This window comes from Maylandia zebra, linkage group LG22, assembly GCF_041146795.1.
Source record: "Maylandia zebra isolate NMK-2024a linkage group LG22, Mzebra_GT3a, whole genome shotgun sequence".
NCBI classification, from domain to species: Eukaryota; Metazoa; Chordata; class Actinopteri; order Cichliformes; family Cichlidae; genus Maylandia; species Maylandia zebra.
In genome coordinates this window covers 25,728,143-25,747,867 of record NC_135187.1, presented here as the reverse complement: position 1 = coordinate 25,747,867, position 19,725 = coordinate 25,728,143, and the positions used below count along the sequence as shown (strand labels likewise).

The 19,725-nt window shown below is 42.9% G+C and overlaps 1 protein-coding gene across 4 annotated transcripts in view; it reads right to left on the bottom strand.

Annotated features, from left to right (window-relative positions):
• Window positions 1-1,317: 1,317 nt before the first annotated feature.
• The window catches only part of trit1 (tRNA isopentenyltransferase 1), a 49,916-nt gene continuing 31,508 nt past the window's right edge, over window positions 1,318-19,725 (bottom strand). Inside the window, exons 2-9 of one of the 4 annotated variants that reach the window (XM_076879230.1) lie at window positions 19,251-19,408; window positions 18,593-18,735; window positions 18,361-18,472; window positions 13,652-13,764; window positions 13,411-13,488; window positions 3,459-3,568; window positions 2,455-2,572; window positions 1,318-2,112 (exon numbers count right to left, since the gene is read on the bottom strand). In XM_076879230.1, coding sequence (XP_076735345.1) covers window positions 1,907-2,112; window positions 2,455-2,572; window positions 3,459-3,568; window positions 13,411-13,488; window positions 13,652-13,764; window positions 18,361-18,472; window positions 18,593-18,735; window positions 19,251-19,408 — 1,038 coding nt within the window. In that variant the 3' untranslated portion in view covers window positions 1,318-1,906. Of the gene's footprint in view, window positions 2,113-2,454; window positions 2,573-3,458; window positions 3,569-13,410; window positions 13,489-13,651; window positions 13,765-18,360; window positions 18,473-18,592; window positions 18,736-19,250; window positions 19,441-19,725 lie in introns of all 4 variants that reach the window. The other 3 variants (XM_076879231.1, XM_076879228.1, XM_004574351.3) reach the window with 3 other exon arrangements.

The window sequence follows — 19,725 nt, the reverse complement described above, 5'->3', positions numbered from 1 at the left end:
TGGAGGCCTGACCCAGTTTGGAAAGAGAGAGAATGTGGAACACAACTCACGCAGACAGACGCACACTTCCAGCTATTATGCTGCTGGAAATATTTTTAGCCATGTGGATGAGGTCAACTTCTGGGAGCCTGTGAACTAAACTCTGTAATTCCTCAGACTGTAAGACCGCAACTGAAAACTTAAAGACAGAGATCGTTAACGCAGGAGCAAGGTGAGGAGACGGAAAAGCACCGCCAAAGAAAGCCTCTGGAGCGATGCCAGGTATTGTGGCTTTACAGCGGGGGGAAGACACGCCTCGGGTTGAAAGCGGTACGGCACGCTGCCGGATAAACAAAGACCTGCAATCACCGCTGTGAAAACACACTCCTCTCACAGCCTGACCTGCTGGTGGTTTACACCGTCGTCAGGGCTGAAATGAGCTCGGCTGGGCTCCACTCAGGAGATAAACCACGCCAATCAGGTGACTAGTGAACAAAAGACCAGAAACAACATATTTCATGAGTGTAAAATGAGGTGGCTGCCGGCAAACAAAGGACCAAGCTCAGTGCTGTGTCAGCAGGCCAATGAGAGCTCAATGAGACCAAGGTTAAACTGCTGCTGTCACATCGAGAGACCCCTGAAATCCAATTTTGTGCTTTCTACTTCTCGTTTGAGTGGCATAAAAGCACCGTCACTTGGATAAATACAATTTAGACTTCCTAGGATTATGAAAACAACATAATTGGGATCCAAATGCTTCTTTCCCAAAAGTCCAAACTCGAGCCAAGATGAGAGAAGGAGAGCGTCCGATCACCTAAAGAAGTTATCGTCAGGTAAACCTGGGGAAGGACTCGTTATGTCATCGAGGGTCTCTCACCTGACCACATGGGGTGACGTGTGAGTTGGTTGGCAGTCCATCAGGGTCTCTGCATGGCTGCAGTCTCCTAAAAGACCCGAGTCTGCTGCAGCTTGGCTCTGTCTTCCACAGTGGGTGGAGGCTGGAGGTCCACAGCTGTCTTTACTGTCAATGCTATAGCGTTAAGTCCGTGTCCCCCCGATTTCGCCCCCTAAACGTGTATGTAATTAGTTCTGTTTGTCTGTAACGGTGTAGCATCCACAGTTTTCAAGATATCATCTTCAAGTTTTGCGTGATGGTAGACCCCAAAACCAGCACGAGCTGTTCAGTAAATCAGCAAAAACTTCATATTACCCACAATCTTTTTTATGGATCGAATACCAACTTCACAACAATACACTAGGCCTCAGCAGACAACAGTATCTATGTTGGCTAAGCATTTGACCTTGACCTTCATTGTTAGTGCGCGCTCTGAGTGCTCATTTCATTTGAATTCTCTATAAAGTTTTGGGAAATTCCAAAAAGAGACTTTTTTTTTCCAGTTTAATAAAAATATGTTTAATAATAAAATATTTTATGTCACAAGATTACAGGTTCGGAGCATGAGCTGAGAAAACTTTGGGAGTTTATTTGAAATAAAGGTGACCGGGCCTAATACTAACAATCTGTCCTGAAGCCTGAAATGCTGACAAACTAGAGAGTCCATAGCAGTGGTATATACAGCACAGTCTTAAAAAATAGAAAAATAAACCTCTCTTAAAATTTACATTAGATTTTCAGGCAGTGTTAAAAAATAAATTATGATTTGTTTTTTTTATTCTTTGCCTGCACACGCCATAAATCATGTACTTCATTCACTTCGGTCTGTGTTGCTACTGGAAAGAAAAAGAAAAAAAAATGCTGCAAGAACCTGAAGCTCGAGGGCTTCAGCATCTATGAAGGAGGGATTTTTTGTTGGAATTCAGGAATTAATAAATAAATTCGATCCTATGGAAACCAGGAATTAATCATATAAGTACTGGATGGAGACCTGAGTGAAGATGGATGTGGATCAGAGTCAGTGCAGGCTTTTTAAAGAGTCACTGGTACTTCCTCATGTGTCGTCCCAGAAGAGTCCTGATCACCGCTGCCCGGAGCAACAGTATCACAAGAGTCTTTTAAAAGAGTCTCTGCTGCAGAGTCGGAAGGTGCGCTGGACCTCTGCGACTGGTCACAGGATGGATCGCACTTCCTCTTCTTCCTCACATGATAGTGATGCTTCTTGGATTTCAGGTGAGCTGCGGGTACAGAGGATAAACGACACGCCTTGGATATATTTAGCAAGACAGACAGAGAAACAGACCAAGTCACCAAGAGGCCAAGTCACAAGACTTGGTGCAACAGGGCCCAGAGGTGATCAGGTGAGCATGTAGAGAAAAGAAATCTGTTTTTGGCACTGGGCATGAATCTCCACAGAATCTTAAGGCAGCGCTAAACAGTCAAATACATAACATGGTACGACTTCTTTAGTACTTCTCAGTTTGCTTGTCCTCGGTGCTTTGATGAACATGTTAGTATCGTTAGCAAACGTCTATATTCACATTCAGCTTTTTTCCCCCCCCCACATGCTTATGCCTCACCTGTCCACTCCAGGTCACCGATGATCACTTTGTCACACAGGTCACACGTGTGGTGGCTCCGCTTGTTTCTCTGCTCCGCCCCCTGCGCTCTGACTGGTGCAATAGCTGGCTCCTCATGCTGAGAAGTGGAGCGAAAAAAGTCTGGTTTTTTTAAGGTTTTAAATCTGAAAAAAATATTTATGATGTGCTAAAACAAACTTTTAGGGAACAAAAAAGGGAACGGAAGCAGAACATCAGATAGGCAGCAGAGTAAAGCATGATTTATGGTCCCATAAATGTGCCCGATTGTGTGATCCTCCAAGATCTTGTAATGGAGAGACGTATGAGTCTACGGAATGCTGAATGGTTGACAAGTGGAGTTCACTGGGATGGGTGAACCGTGGAAAAACAAGCAGTTTGGTAATGCTAAATATCACAAGCAAACAAGTAACCTAAATTCGGCTAACAGCAAACGTGTTGCAGAAGACAATTTTATACAAACAAAGGCCTTTTTTCCTTTTTCAACCAAAGAACAAACTAGACTTTGACATCGAGGTCACTGAGATTCAAACATTTTTAATAGTTTCATCCGTGATGTCAATTTTAAAATTCTACGTTGCCTCGTTCTCAAATTATATTATTCACAAACTTGGGTGTCCACACCACCCGCCTGGCGGTGTGGCAACAACACGCCATCGCCCTTTGACAACTGAAGGACAAAAAAGAATTAGGAAATCGCAGAAAGGAAAAATGAATAAAAATGGGACAAAAAAAGCCCAAATAAGGCAAATCCAAGGAAGAAGGGCATATGCTCAAAAGGAGGAATAAATAAGAGCAAACAAGGAGAGGAACACACTAATGGCAAAAGGATGAAAGGAAGGAAATGTAAAACCACAAAGTACGCAATGAAAAGATAAAGAATGATAAAGAGTAGCGAAAGGAACTGAAGTAAAAGAGAAAGATTCCACAGCACCAGATGAAAGCAGCCAACAGGAAGCTGCCACTTTAGACTGCTGAGGCCCCACCTTACTGAGGCTGTCCAGTATCTGCAGTGCAGGGTCCAGCACCGTCTCCTCCCACCGTGACACGTCCGTCACATCCAGGCCATACACTGCAGGGATGTTGTCCCCTGGTCCTGTACACACATACACACAGAAAGGTCAAAAACACACACTTATACATTTGACAAGGACAACGAGGACTTGATTTGATATTGGATTCAGTGTTTCCAACGATTTATTTTTAATAAACAGGTGGAGGGGAAAAAAGCCTTGACAAAAAAACTTTCAGACCTCTGACAGTGACAGTGCTCATTGTACACAAATAAATAAATAAATAAATAAATATATAAATAAAACAATGAAGCTCCGGAGGGTCTGTCTGCAAACTACAACGGCTGAGACAGGCCAGTTCAAACTGGGTAACGCACAGGAGCGGCGATGTGCTGGAGCCGCACCCTGAAGCTCCATCAACCTGCTGACTCACACTGGCTCGATAATGTCTCCCCCCTCCTTCCTCCCACCCTCGTGTCTTGTGCGCCATCTCTCTTTCTCTCCCGCCATCAGTCTCGCTTCAGCTTTCACTCACTGTCTCACCCTCAAACTCTTCCACCCCCGTGTTTCTATTTTGCATCAGTCAGCAGTCTCCGGGCCAGGCCTCGGGAACGCAACGGCAGCACCAGACCTTGCCCCGCTCCTGTCTCTGTCTATCCCAGCGCTCGCCTGCATCCAGAGCCGCTGCCCTTCAAGGCGTACCGTGGAAATTTAGATCGGTGCAACTTGCAGGGAGTGACTTCTAACAGATGCAACTTTTTAATGATTAAATAAATGAGCAGGAAAACAGAAAAAAAGAAAAAGAGTCTGAGCTCCATTTTTTGACTCTTTCAGTGCACACTACGACACATTGTCACACAAGTTGTCTTCACTTTTTCCTTTTATTGTACTAAAGAGTTTTTCCTCCAGATGGTTAGAAAATACAAACAGACAGGGTTTTAAATGACATTCAAAGCTAGCTAGATGGTTATCTTTTCAAGGAATCAAGGTTACGACTGCGGTCTGAATGCACGAGAGAAGCGCAAACTCTGAGGCTGTACTCAGACACGACGCAGCGAAAAGAAACCAACCTGACTCCAGATGAGACAGCAGCAACCATGACTGAACAAACGTGCAGGTGCAGCAGAACCTTATTTCAAACCTTCTTCATGCTAAAAACTGGAGCCTACATTACCCAGAATACAACTCGACAGCTTACAGCTCGGGGATTTGGTTGTGCTTTTGCGCCTTCATGTTCGGTTCGGTTGGCTGAGAGGGAAAATTTGCGAAAATGCCCGGAACGACAAGTCGGAAAGCCGGAGAACATTTTTGTCTATAAGTTGCCAAGCTTACAGAAAAACATGGTGGATGGCGGTAAATGTTAATGAATGGGTCAAATGTACAGTACTGTGCAAAATCCTTCCATTAAAAATAAATAAATAAAAAAAATCTGCTTCCAAGGAGCCAGACATTCGTGTAATTGTTTAAAGTGGTTTCGAGGAAATGGTTCTCCAGGCTTTCTGGAGCTCTCTCTCAACACTTCTTTGGACAATGTTTGCTTTTCACCTCAACCACTAGCAACCTCTGATTTTGCCTCATATACTGCATTACCCTGCATGTTTGCAGGTCACAGTCACTGCAGCCGTTTCCCTTTTTTCCATCAAAACACAACAAAACCACATTGCATACTTCTGCATGTAATGCATATAATTTTTACATTGAATGCAATTTAAAAAAAATAAACGTTAGACTGTCGACACCTTAAACACAAAGGAATAATATATAACACATCATCTCTGTAGCCACTCCATTATGTCCCCAGTTAGTTAGAGGTTAGAAAAACTCATTCTAAATTAGGCAAACTGGACAATCTACAGAACGCGTGAATCTGGGGTTGTTCTGGTTTTCCAACTTTGGTAACTCAAAGTCTGATTAGAATATATGTGTGTTAAGCTCACACTCTCAGGTAAGCGAATCCCATTAACCTATAAAGCGCTGTTTGCCAACTCAATTATGTCTTAATCCTTTCTACACAAAGTCAACTGTGGATTTGAGGGCAGCAGACATCCTATAGACTGAACTCCACTGGGAGCCGTCTGGGCCTCCATTATCACAGAGAGACACAGAGTCCTGACTGTATGACTAACAGTGTTGACTTTGTCAGAGGACTGACTGTGGCGCTGTGTGTGTGTGTGTGTGTGTGTGGGAACAATGAGTCCCCATACAGCCACACCCGGCAGCTCTACACTTACAATTCACTCTTGGTACAAACTGCAGTTCAACTGCCACTGGGTGAAATTTGCATATTGTAGGCTTAATCTGCAGTCAGCGATTTAAACACGTGACATATTTTATTCTTTCATGCTGAGACCAGCTGTGCTTAAATTAATCTGACACAAGGTTCAAATGCAAAAACAAACAAAAGGCTCCTTAATAGCAGAATCTCACCCTGCACCTGCATCATTTGGCTTCACAGCATGTGTTTTTTCCCCTCCTCTTATCTGTGTGCACCACTTATCCTCAAAACTTTGTCCTCAACTCAGTCGGGCTTGTCTGTGTGTTGTCAAACAGCAGTTACTGTTAATCAAAGCCTCTGATTCTATTTGCATGGTTCCTGCATGTGAGTGTGGAGGTAAGTCTTTTGTGTTGGCGGCACAATACCAGGCAGGTGGCGGCGGCAGCAAGTGTCACCTGGCGTACCTGCACCAGATGCAGAGTTGGCGATCTCGCCTTCAGGTTCTCTAATATTTACTTCACCTCAGCAGTGGGCATTCTGCGCCCTCCTGTTGACACTATCTGTTTCCTTACTTTGTGTTTTTATCTCTCTCAGCACCCTCCTACAATTCCCTTCTGCAGTCGCTAACCTCCCCCCTGGGCAGAGTGGAGCGGTGGTAAATAAAAGGGGAGATACTGTACGGTGGGCTGCCAGATGCTCCACAATGATTCTCGTTTGGGATCTGGTGAAATTTAACCCCGCTAATCCGCAACATCTCGAATGAGAGTTGATAAGAAATGCCGAAGGGACAAAGGGCGGGGTGGTCGGTGTGGGCGCGCGCACGCACACTTGGAGAAAACACAAGCGTGAGCGCTGCCTTTCGAGTGCACAGGGGAGATGGCCTTGCCAACAATAAGGAGCAGAATCTGTCGCTGGGCAGCTGCCTGCCAGCGCCGGGTGTGTGCGCGCGTGTTGAAACAGTCGTCCACCTGTTGCAACAAGCGGGCGAGAAGTCATTTGCTGTGTTATCCTTGTGTTTGCTGAGTGAGGATGTGCGGCTGTGTGTGCTTTGCTATAAAAGCTCCGCTACCAGCCTCAGCGCGATGTCCCCTGGCCCAGCTGTGCTTCTTTGGCTGCCACCCACACTGGAACACCGCAGCTGCCGCTATTGACTCAACAGCCTCCTTCCCCTTTCCTAAAGTTCCTCTTCCACTTCTCGTCTCACTCAGCTCCGTCGTTTAACTGTTGTTTGTGATCGAATTTCTGAAGCAGGTTGAGTACGGCTGGTTCAAGTTTCCTTTGGGAGGTAGGGATCTGTAAAGAGTGGACTTTATTTCTGGGGATTTTTTGTGGAATGAGGGAATCTAAAATCTAAGCTCTTTATACATTAAGCTGCATCCTCACACAGGAAGCATTCACAGTGACATGGTAACCTCAGATCACAGAAAGTAGGAGCAGAACATAATCTATTAGTGATGAGAAGTAAGCAGATTTTGAGAAAAACTTTATCTCAGCCTCAAGGTGAGCAGTTGAAACCGCTACCAATGAGAGCGCAGTATACTGGTGATTAATGCAGCTTATTTGCACACTCTTAAAGAGATAAACATTCTCTAAAGAAGTATTAGGTCCCCACATTTCCGGCTACCACAGACTGACTACAATCATATCGATCAATCGGTTACAAATGATCATGAGAAACATGGTGGATCAGCCCAACACTACACGGGAGAACCTTGTTAATGATCTGCAGGCAGTTGGGACCACAGCACCAAAAACACCAAATACTGAGTCGTGTTTTGCTTGGGGTTTTTTTCCACTCAGTGACACGCAAATTAATTTATAACTTTTACGTAATGTGTTTTTTCCCCCAGATTTCTGGTTGATATTCTGGCTGTAACTATCATAAGAATTAAAGCCTGCAGCAGGATGAACACGTCATGTAGATTCACAAAGCTGAAACTGATCATCAAACTACACCGAATCATTCAGGCCGTTCACCAACACTGGACACACCTCAGAGTCCAAGTGCAAAGTACAGTAGTGCGTTTCAAAGAGAAGAGAGGAGAAGCGTGGCAAGCAAATCTGTAAATGCAGTTGGATCTTCCTAAAAGTTCTTTGACACATCGCTCAACAGCAAACAGCAGCCTCACACTCCACAGAAATTAAAGTGTGCGAGAGAAGCTGCCGCATTAACCGAAAAGTGCAGCGGAAGTCGCTTTGCTTTAATTAGCTGTGAAGTGTGAAGATAAGCTAAGAGTGCAGGCTAGCAGTTCCTGGACTTTGCATGAACAAGAGATCAACTTCTCGTAAGTGGAAAAAAACAACAAGTGGCACCAATTGTTTATACGGAAGACTTTAGCATCCTTCACCTACTTTTTTTTTTTTTTTTTTTTTAAATGGGCAAACTATTTTGGGTCAGCATTACTGCTCTCACAGTTCATAGACCAGGAGTGGGGAAGTCCAAGCCTCAAGGGCTGGTTACCTGCAGGTTTTCGATATCACCCTGGGTCAGCACACCTGAATCAAATGATCAGTTCATTACCAGGCCTCTGGAGAACTTCAGGACATGTTGAGGAGGTCATTTAGCCATTTAAACCAGCTGTGTTGGATCAAGGACACATCTAAAACCTGCAGGACACCGGCCCTTGAGGCCTGGAGCTGGACACCCCTGACATAGACAGTGAACTGCCCAGATAGTTTTGAGGCTCAGACAATGGGACTGTGAATACAAATGGATGGAATTCATAAACCATTAAACCCCATAAAGGAGGCAAAATTACAAAAAAACCCCCCCAAAACCTGGCAATGTCCAAATACTTACAGACACAACTATAAGTCACTCTATGTTTTTCACAATGGCAGATGTGTTTTGTAATGAATGACTGTCTCTCCTGATTCACATGTACCCTGTGGCATTTGTATGAGCCACTGCGGCGTAGCGGTTGAATCCTCTATGACAAGCCAGTTATATTTGTTCTGAGGAGTAGAGACGAGTCTTTTTCTTATTACACCATCTCTTCCCCACCTCACCTCAGCAAAATAAGATTTTAGATTTCTCGTCAGCGTTTGACGTTTCCGCCTAAACATATCTTGCCCGTCTGCTGAGCGGAGGTCACAGAGAGGTCTCTTTGGCAACAACAACACAGTCTTGTTTTTATCCATGGTATGAGATTGCATTTATTTATTTGTGTGTGTGTGTGTGTGTGTGTGTGTGTGTGTGTGTGTGTGTGTGTGTGTGTGTGTGTGTGTGTGTGTGTGTGTGTGCGCGCGTGTGTGTGAGAGAGAGAGAGAAAGAGTTCATGAAGGTTTCACACTTGCTAGTGGACAAGGGTGTAAACTCACCCCACACCTGTTGCCTCAGCTGGATCAAATTACTCTCCCTTCTTTAACCAACCCAGCCGTCCATGTGCCATTCCTCTCAGTCGCCCTCCATCCATCCTTCACTCACTCATTTACTCCTGGGACTGAAAGACACCTATCCCCCTGTTACTTAACGCTCACGAGGCCTTGGTCAAACTACACCTGCGTAACCTGGTTACAAGGTGCTGTTTGCACTTGTATGCCTGCCTTGTGGGAGTTTTACTAAACAGAGGGAGCTGCCTCATCTGCATTAGATTCAGCACCTGATAAAAGGAATATAACCTCAGATTACTATGTAGTTTAAGGGTAATTAAATCAACTAATTAACTCCACCCCCCTCGCCACGCACACACTATAGGTGTACACCCACACACAGCCCCAAATAAAGGCAAGTCAAATTAAGCTTGATTTCTTCTAAGCTGGCTGACCTGGTGCTTAAATCCTCACAGCAACCAGAGCTGAGTCCATCAACAACCACGTATCCTGCTGAGAAGTATTTAAAGCACTGAACGCCCACCAACTCTCGCTCTGACATTTGCTACTAAACGTGAACCGTAAAACTGGGTTAAACTTGTGCCTTCGAGGCATGTGATTCAGCCTACATATAAAGTCAGCATTCAGATTATGTTCTAGCTTCTTTAATCTACTTCATTGTTAGCCTGACTGAGGCTCTGTCGTTTTCAATTTGTCTTTCCCTTTGACCCACTAGTTTCTGCATGCCTGGGTTGGTCTGCGCAGACCCCAGCGACCCTGTTGCCCGTGTTTGTGTGGTCGGGGCACATTCCCAGCAGCTCTGTAACGCTTCAAGAGATTAGCCTGCTCAGCTGAGGCCTGCCGGCATCTGTGCGGGCATGTGTGGGACTCGGGCGAAACAGAAAAGGAGGTCAGCAGTCAGAGCAAGACAGAGAGGTCAACGGAGATGATGCAGAACAGAAAGGTGGATGAGAGCAAAACTTTGGTTAGGGGCATCCCCCAACCAGGGGTAGCATTACAGGGCTGTCCTTGGGCAAATCTTTAATTAATCTAATATGTGTGTTTTTACTATCTGAGCAGATGTGACTAACTCAGACCTTCCCCAACTCTCTTGGTTGGCTCCAACAGCCTGTAGATTGATTTATTTTCAAAGGAACTGGGTCAGATTTTACAATAAACGCCCCGCTGCCCTACAGCCAACAGTATTCTGCTAGTTACTGACACTGAGAATTGACTGGATCCCAATGATACAAAAACTCCAGCTGTAAACAAAAGCTGATGCGCGTTACCTTTGTAATGCTCAAAGTGTGTAAAATCAAGTTAAAACTAAGAGTTATTTTACAATTTAAACAGTCTAAAAACTTCAGCATGTCTTTGAACTGTCACTTGGGAAAGCATCGTGCCAAAAATAGACTTTTTGGCATTTTTGGGCTTTAGAAAAAGAAGAAGTGATGCTCAAAAAGTAGGACATATACAAAACATTATTACAGCGTTTCCACGTGTCAGGAACAGGAGTCAAAGTATCATCAAGAAATTCAAAGTGAGCCACACAGGACAGAACAAGCCTAGGAGAGGCAGGAAGTGAAAGATTTCAAAGAATCTGGAAAGGAAACCAGTGAGAGATATGCCTAAAGACTCCAGAACCAATGCCAAACACAAGTGAATGACTTAATCTAGCTGGGAATTGTAGTCTCAAAAAAGACAGTCACTAGAAGCCAGCACAGGAATGGACTGTGAGGCTACAGAAGAAGAAAAACTTCCCTTCTCAGAAGCGACACCTTCAAGCCAGACTGAAATAGCTAAGGCAGCCTGGAGAAAGATTATGCAATACTGGAATATTGCACATCCTTTGGTCAGATGAGACGAAACTAGAACTAGACGCTGCTTATGTTTACAGAAAGAAGGCGATCAACCCAAAGAACACCACCCCCCTTAGTGAAACACGGTGCTGGAAGTATTATGCAGTGAGGACGCTTCAGTGCGTGTGGAACTGTAAATCTCGCCAAATAATTCTGTCCTGATCTGTAACAATGAAACACTTTACCATCTCTGCACAGACACCGACAAAAACAACGTCAATGGAGTCAACAGCAAGAACAACATGTTTCCAGAACCACACAAACAGAGAAGGTCATCCGGCAACACAGTCCCTCATGACTCAGCTTTTGCAGCAAAGCCACCCTACAAGGCTGGTGCATTGGGTAATTAAATATGAGCTTGTACATTCTTATCTAGTAACACGAAGGCCTTCTTCAAGCCATTTATCTGGTGCCTGTCAAAAAGGCTGTCCTTCAAATTCTTCCTTGTGATAACTTAACTGTGCAGTGTTTTGGTATTCGCAGCAAAAATCCTTCAAATGACTGATGTGTTTCTTCAAATGGACTTCCTGGTAAATTTGTGTGTATTACCAGAAGAAACACGACGCCAGGGATGGTTTATCTTCACAACAAAGATACTTTCTTAGTATATCCGTTTGTCTAGTCACCCTTAAAATTGAGACCAATATCTTTATACTTTAAAAACTTTAGAAAGTTCTTGTTATCTGCTGTAACTTGTACACTCAACTCTTTGAAACAAAAAGAATAAATAAATAAAGCAAGCAAAAATGCAGTCCTCAGTAAATGCTACAGTAGATTACTGCTGCACATATTTCCAAGGGACTACTTTTTATAGCTACTCTTGGTCTGACTCAAAGAGATGTTTGCCTGATTGACGCTGTTCTTGCTCTGGTTTATATTTCTCTAATCCAGTGAATAAAAACGATCATGGTCCATAAATTAAAAAAAAAAAATACCAACAAAGTTCTGATCATAACATCCACAAATTTAACAAAGCAAAAGTATTTCCTCTGAGACTTCATTGGATGGGAGGTTGAGGTCTTTGAGGAGAGCTAATCTCCTCTGCTGCCACCTGCATTTTCAGGCCTGATGCAGCAGACAGAGCACAGTCTAAGCAGGGTCTGTGTGTGTGTGTGTGTGTGTGTGTGTGTGTGTGTGTGTGTGTGTGTGTGTGTGTAAGAGGGGGGCAGTATTATATGGATTGTCTAAAGGCAGGACACACTTAAAAGCACACACGTGAACACAAGTAGACAATCTTAGACAGATTACTGCATGTTTCTATGATTATAGCTGCAACACAGACAGACGCGTGCACACATGTGATGTAGTCCATATGGCGTGTGCAGCGGGTAGGCAGGCGGTCAGAAAGAGGGGTATTGAGGTTTAGGGCCTGGCGTGGCCTTAAGCCACTTGGGCCTAACAGGATTAGGAGGCAGGGTTACTGCAGGGCATGCTGCCGGTGGGACCAGGTTTCCTTTTCAAGGGAAGAGAGACGCACTACACACTCTGCTCTTACGCACTCTCTACACTTTAAACTGACTCACGGTGGCAAATCACCACTTTCCAATCTCAGGTTGATTTTGGCTGCGGTGGGCAGTCTTGTCCGTTCTGCAGTGGCAGCTGCTCTGGCAGGTAACCAAACACTGAAGTTCATTTCTATGCATTTGGAAGCACAGGGGGTTGAAGCTTTCACAGGTCTTAGCTGCAGGTGTGCGCTGGGGATGGATCTTGAAACATTATCCAATCACTACGTCACAGTGGTGCGCACATGCTGCATAAAATCAAATCTAACTTTGTCCCAGTGATTAAATGAATGCTGTGGTTTTCCCTGCTGAGCTACACGGGATGTTTTCAAACCGTAAAATCATTTTGCAAAAATAAAACTTGGATTTAGATGTTCACCAAATAAGGAAACTGAAGCCACAGTTTATGGTTTCCATCGAGGCTTTTGTTTTTTAAAACAGAAATCAATGAGTTGATTGTGCTTACATGTGATTTATTTGTGAAAGACGTCAGAGTGGTGTCAGCCTTTCTACAGCTGTTTGAAAGGAACCACAAAACAGCTCCTTGGGGAGGGAAGACTGTGATGAACTGTGATGAACATTAACATTAATTTTGCCTTTTTGCATTAAAATTGTTATGAATATACCAGCATATCAGTCGAATATCCCGATCAGGCAACAATGGCAACTGAGGTGGAATTAATTAACGTTCACTCAGGTTTCTCTGCTGTGTCGCATAAATTTTCAGCTTACTAAACGTTCAAAAACTGTATGATGAGGAGCCGAAAGACTTTAAAACAGGTCGCAAACATGTCTCTGTTTGCCTGGAAGGGGCAATAACAATAACTGAAACAAAAGCTTTAAAAAGGTGGCGCACGCACACGCCATCTCTGTACCCAGGAACACAGTACAGTGGGCTGAGAGGCTTATTGTGTCTCTAATAGAGTGCACGAATCTCATCTTGTTACAGAGTGCTGATTGCTAAGGATCTGTCTGCAGCACCAATACACCCCCCACACCCGACTCACACACTCACTGCATGGGTGAATGGTACTCACGTCTGAGGAAGCGGTTGCGGACCCATTTATTCTGTTTGCGGGCGTAACGCCTTGTAGCTATCTTCAAAGCTTCTATACCTGAGTGAGTGAAAAACAAGCTGGTCGTTAGATGAAGCACAAAATGAAGGGAGGACAAAAAAAACAAACAAAAAACAAAACCTGATTGTTGTGGTTGATCAGCAGTCCACCAGCCAGTGCATCCAACTCCATCTGAGTGACTTTGATCAGGTGTTTCTCTAACCTTTGTCTCGTAGAGAGTCTTTCTCCTGCTGGGTGCTGCTTTCCGGAGCCGTCAGGTAGTCGTGAAACTCCTTAAAACCGATCGACTGGAAAATCCCATGTTGATAGTCTTGACTGAGAGGAGAGGAGAGGAGGAAACATTATCCATCAACATAAAAGCTTTCGGCCTTCAACTTGATATTTATACACTCGCTGGTGACTCATTTCATCCTTTACTCCTCCATCTCTCTGTCGCTTCCTAAACTCTTAGCGAACAGATGTGAAGCCCTTCAAGAGAGAAAGTGACAGAATGACACGAGCAGACGGAGGGACCCATGGCTACTAAAAATCCAGTATGGTGACCAGGGCTGACACAAGGCTGGGGCAGAATCCTCTGGTGAACTTGCCAGACGGAGCATTTTAGTAAATGTCAGAGCACACCACCCCAATTTGAGCACTGCAGCCAGTTCAAGGCTAAATCAGGCTTTTCCAGGTGCTAGCAGTAGCAGAATAACTGCTGTGACAATATCTGTAAAATACATTCTCATCTGATTATTTTCCAGTTTTCCTTTATTTAGACAAGGCAGCCTGAAACTGACCGGAAATACTTTAGCTTTTGTAAAGCAGTACAAAATAGGCCGCCGATTGTAGCGTTTGTAACGCTACAATCTTACTTCTTGTGACTGCAGTCAGCACTAAAAAAGTTAAAAGGGCGTTCTTCATTCCCACCATCGCCAAGTGTGAGGGGATGAATTTGTGCCTGTCTGAACAAAACAGTGACGTGTCAAACTTTTATGACCTTGTTTTTGTGATAATCAGAAATAGGGCTGCTCGATTATGGCAAAAATGATAATCACGATTATTTTCACTGAAATTGAGATCACGATTATTTGACGATATTTATTTAACCCTTTAAGACCTACTATAGAACCAAGTCCACCAGAGCTTATATTATTTTTTTTACATGCTGTAGTGCCATTTGTGGGAGCATTTCAAGTTGCTATACATCAATACAACTGTTATAGCCCATATTTTAATAATATGTATGCATTAAGTCCATAGTAATTACATAAATTGCAAAAAAGTGCAATAAACTACAAAAAAAATTGAAAATCGCTTTTGTTTTGTTTACATATATTTCTACTTGGAGAAATTTAAGAGGTTTATCCCTCAAAACTTTAAATACAATAAAGTTGCAAAAAATAGTTTACAACAACAGGAAATTTATTTTGAGTGTCTTCATAGTTTTATTTTGGAGATACAGCAATTTTTATATACTGCAGGAAAAACAAAAAACAATCCTATGATGCAGATTTGCAAAGAAAACAGCAGGTGCATCATTTCACTGTGGGAAGTGTTACGAACAGCTGATAGGATCGGCAAAGCGTGTTTCTGGAATATTATGTTTTTGTTCCTGCAAGCACTTTTTATGCAATTTTTGCAAAGCTATATGTGGAACGAAACCGTGACCGAGGACAAGCTGATGGCATCAGATGTAAGTACAACTCCTCCGGTTTCATATGCAAAACAAATTATTGCGCTAGCTTACACGGTTCAGGTTCTACAGGGATTTAACAATAGTTACGCAAAACGGAGCATGCAGCTCTGACCGGCTTTAAAGGGTTAACAATGACTTTAAAAAAATAATATAAAATAGTGTGCAACACCACTGAAGTTTTTTTTTTTTTAAACTCTCTTTTCAACCAACGGCAGTCACTCTCCAAATAACTTCTGCTTAGCTTTCCGAGCTTCCCTCGGGTCCTCTTAATCAGCGGTCTCCAACCTTTTTTGCACCACGGACCGGTTTATGCCCGACAATATTTTCACGGACCGGCCTTTAAGGTGTCGCGGATAAATTAGGGAGGGGCTAATAATCGGCTCAGTCACTTTTTAATGATCGTTGAAAGCCCAGATCGTAATCGTGATTAAAATTCGATTAATTGAGCAGCCCTAATCAGAAATCCTATAGAAAATAGAAAACATTCCCTGAGACATCCCTCCAGCTTCAATACATAATCAAGAAGTGCAAACAAGTGGAGTGGAGCTTTATGCTTCACTGCAGGACAAATTCTTGATACGAAGTGATGACGGAGTTGCCAAGTATGAAACAAATGTCTGATTATTGCTTAGAAATGCTCCATGTGCGCAGTCTGGGCTTAGATTCTAGCAAATCCACATAGCGAAAGAGCATCCTACTTTGGCGACTACCTGTTATGGGAATTTTCACCTTCACTAGCTGATGTCTGAAGATGTAAGAAGTGCTTAACTGAGTATCCACCCATATTTGTACCAGATATCAGAACTAATAACTGAATAATAACATTTTGCACTTTGTGTCCTTTTACTTGTTATTTGCAGGTAAGGTTTCTACATTGAAATGCAAATAAGATATCTTTATAATAAAACACACACACACACACACACACACACACACACACACACACACACACACACACAAAATTGCTTTTATCTAATTCTCTTCCTCAAATACACTGCACAGCAAATATTAGAATAAAAAGGATTATTTCAGGTCCCTAATTTCTAGGCTTGTAAGAGAAACAACAAGAGGAAATAACAAAAATAAATCTGGCTAGACAGGCAGAGACAGAAATTTGAGAATAGCGTCTGAGCACAGGAAATGTAGAGTCAATGGAGGGAGGAAAAGAAAGACAGAGGAAGAGAGGGAGGCAGGGAAGGGGGTGGAGATCTGACCTTGATGTCTGGCCACAGCAGCCAGCTGGGGATGGAGACATGAGGGCAAAGCAGAGAAAGACAGACAGAAAGAGAGAGAGAGAGAGGGGGGGGGGGGTAAAGTGCATGGATGATCAGATTGCTCAGAGGGCAATAGAGGCAGAGATGGAGGGACAGGGAGGAGGACGAGGGAGGTGAGATAGGGTGATGAAATAAACGAAAGGGAGGGGAACCGGAAGGTTCCTGGGCAACGTTCCACCAGTGCATCAACTCCCTGCAGCCACACCCCATCATACACTATCAATATCGACTGCCAACAGAGACACACAGCAGTGTTCACATCTCTCTTTCTTTTTGGTCTTCACATTTCATGTCACACACAGGACATGGAAAGACAAAGTTAACAAAAATGTAATGTAGTGATGTAGATACAAAATAAAGACAACGAATGTTAAATCTCAGAATAGCATGAATCGTTTTTTACCTGCCTACTTGGAAACAATATATAAAAAATCCGAATACCATATGGAAACTGAATACAATAAATAAAATGCAGGTTATCTTGTGTATTGCAGCATATGGTGAGTAGGTAGCTGCTAGAGCTAAATCTAAAAATGTCCTGGTAGAGATAGTGGGGAATAGTTGCTGCCAAAGAAAGTGTTGCTGAACATAAAAATAAACCCTGAAGAATCTGTCTTGTCAATTAAGCAAGGTTAGTGCTTTTACCTGAGAACACTGCAAGGCAATCCCCCCCAAAAAAGAAACAAACAAAAAAAACAGAAGCACAACTCCAAAGAAAAAAATAAAGCCAAATGTCAAAAACTGCTGTCCTTAGAATCTGATGTTTTTATAACTTGGCCAACTAGTATGCTAATTTTCTATCAGCTCTGACTTATAGCCCGGAGCTAGCCTGGAGCAAGCCATGAGCTACCTAGCTAATACTAGTGTTAGCTAATGATGCACAAGCTGTACTAAACAAAATGGTGAAAACTATGAAAGGCTTAAAAAAATGACAACTCTTAATTTTCAGTTTCATAATTTAATTTCCTTTTTCCCCTCCCAAAATTAACATCTCAATTGATTTAACAGTGCTAGCTGCAAGCTAACTTTTAATTTACAGTATACTGTAAACTAGCAACCCCTTGTAGTGTTGACTCCCATGCACTACCATTTTACCATCTTTTCCAAATATGGTAACATATTTTGTTTTCTACCTCTTAACAAGCCTCAGCTAAAGTTAGCATCAAATGAGCTTACACTGAAACCTAGCTAACCTGCGCTAATATTAACAGATCGCTCGAGAATTCTACACTCTACTCCACATTAATTTTTGTTTATCAGATGGAAATTATCTTCAGCATGCCTTAATTTATTCAGGGTTAATTCGGCATTGTTTCTGACAGAGAATGTTGTTTTAAGCTAATTTCAAGAAAACATATTTTTGTATAGGGCCAGTTGAGTTTAACTTATTGAAGATGGTTATTGAATTATGATGTCAATGAGAGCACATATCATTAATATAGTCATCTCAGGATTATGGACATCTGTAGCACTAGCTGTGGGAACAGAAGCCCCACCAATCTATAACTTTCTGTTTGTGAGAGGTAGCCAATCACAAAAGGGGAAAAGGGGGCAAGTGAGAAAGGAACCAATCCAAAGCTTGTATAAAAAAAGGATTATTTTGAGCTGTTAATCATAAAAATTCTTCTAGTACAATCCAAGAATACAATTATAGAGTTATCTTCAGCATGGAATTAAAATTCTTGGAGGCACTAAAGTAATTAGCAGAAAATACTAGACTCCCCTGGTAGCGTCAGACATAAATAGGCTTATCCCTTATTATTAATAATTACTGGACATTCTAGAATAATATTAGTCCCACAAGAACAGAAGTCTAAACACTGTGGGCTTTATCTAGAACAGCATATTTCTTTGACAGGAGAAAAAAAAAAACAAATAACCTAAAAAACCATCAGGATGAACAGGATCTGGTTGGTTGCGTTCATTCAGGTGAGCGGACACCTCACCTTATTTCCTTACCTGTTGTCCTGGATTTTCTGTCGATTGTATCGGATGTGGAAGTCTCTAAGCTCCTGTATCACTCCTGCAGACAACATATCTTCTACACGAGCATCCAGCCGCTTGTCTAGAGCTGAAGGACAGAAAGAAGTAGATATGACAAATGTAGCATGGAAATAAAGACACTTTCCACATTTCAAAGCTTGTTTTATTCCCCCACACAAAGAGCACATCTACAAGTCTCCCTCCTTACCCTCCATGTCAGCATGCAGCCAGAAGATGCAGGGGTCTTTGTACCTTAGCGGCCCCCCAAGACCATCACCGCCTTCCTGCCCCCTCTGCTCCTCCAGCAAGCGGCTATGTGGAATCCCCGTCTCTTTGTGGATTTGCAGACTCCTGTGTAAGTTTTAAGTTCAAATCAAACACTTGAAATCCACATGTACTATGAAGTTTTATTGAACTCCTTGTTTATAAGGCCTGGGAGGGTAAACTGAAATTACATAACAATCCGGTCAAATGAAGAATACAATTTAAAAGTGGTGAGAATGTTCATTATTGCTGCACCAGGGGCATATCCTTCAGAAAAATGAAGACATAAAACAAGAAAAAATACAAATAATTATGAAGAACAAACAATCTCTCAATCCTTTTCTCACCAGGATACTTTCAAAGTGAGCTTCAAAAACCAACACACCAAAACTCTCGACCTGTTGAGATTTAAATCGAAACCAAACTTGTGGCTGTGTGCTCAGGTTAAGAGGAAAAGATCATCCTTACCAGCTCATATTAAAGAACTGGGTAACTTAACCTGAGGCCAGAGTGCATGCTACACATCATGGAGCACAACACATGCCCCAACACAACATCCACATCACTAAAACTGACAGATTACCCTTCACCAGCTGTATCACCTGGCTATCTTGCGCTTGTCATTTGGGTGCAACATGGCAGCCATATCGGGGTCCACCTCGGCCAGTCGTTTATGCAACTCAGCTCCTCCCAGTTTCTCGAGCTCGAGCTTCCTGTTCGGAGACCCATCCCCTCCGTCCCCCGGCTCCTCGTTCTCCTGCTGCGAGACAAGTTGTATTTGCAAAACCTGCCCTCGAACACTGCCATTAAGCTCCTGCTTCCAAATCTTTAACACATTACAAGGTCCGTTTAGAGCGGTGCCTAGAGTCAGAAGTAATGTGCAATGAAAACAGAGATTAAGATGAGAAAAAGCACCCGTGGCAGTTTTATTAACAGTAAATGACTATGCAGCATGAAGAAATGAAACTAAAGTGAAATATTACATTATCTTCAAGCTGCGAAAGCTTAAGCACTCTGGCTTAATGTTGTTATCAAAAGTAAAATGGGTAAAGATAATAAGACATTTATACATTTAAG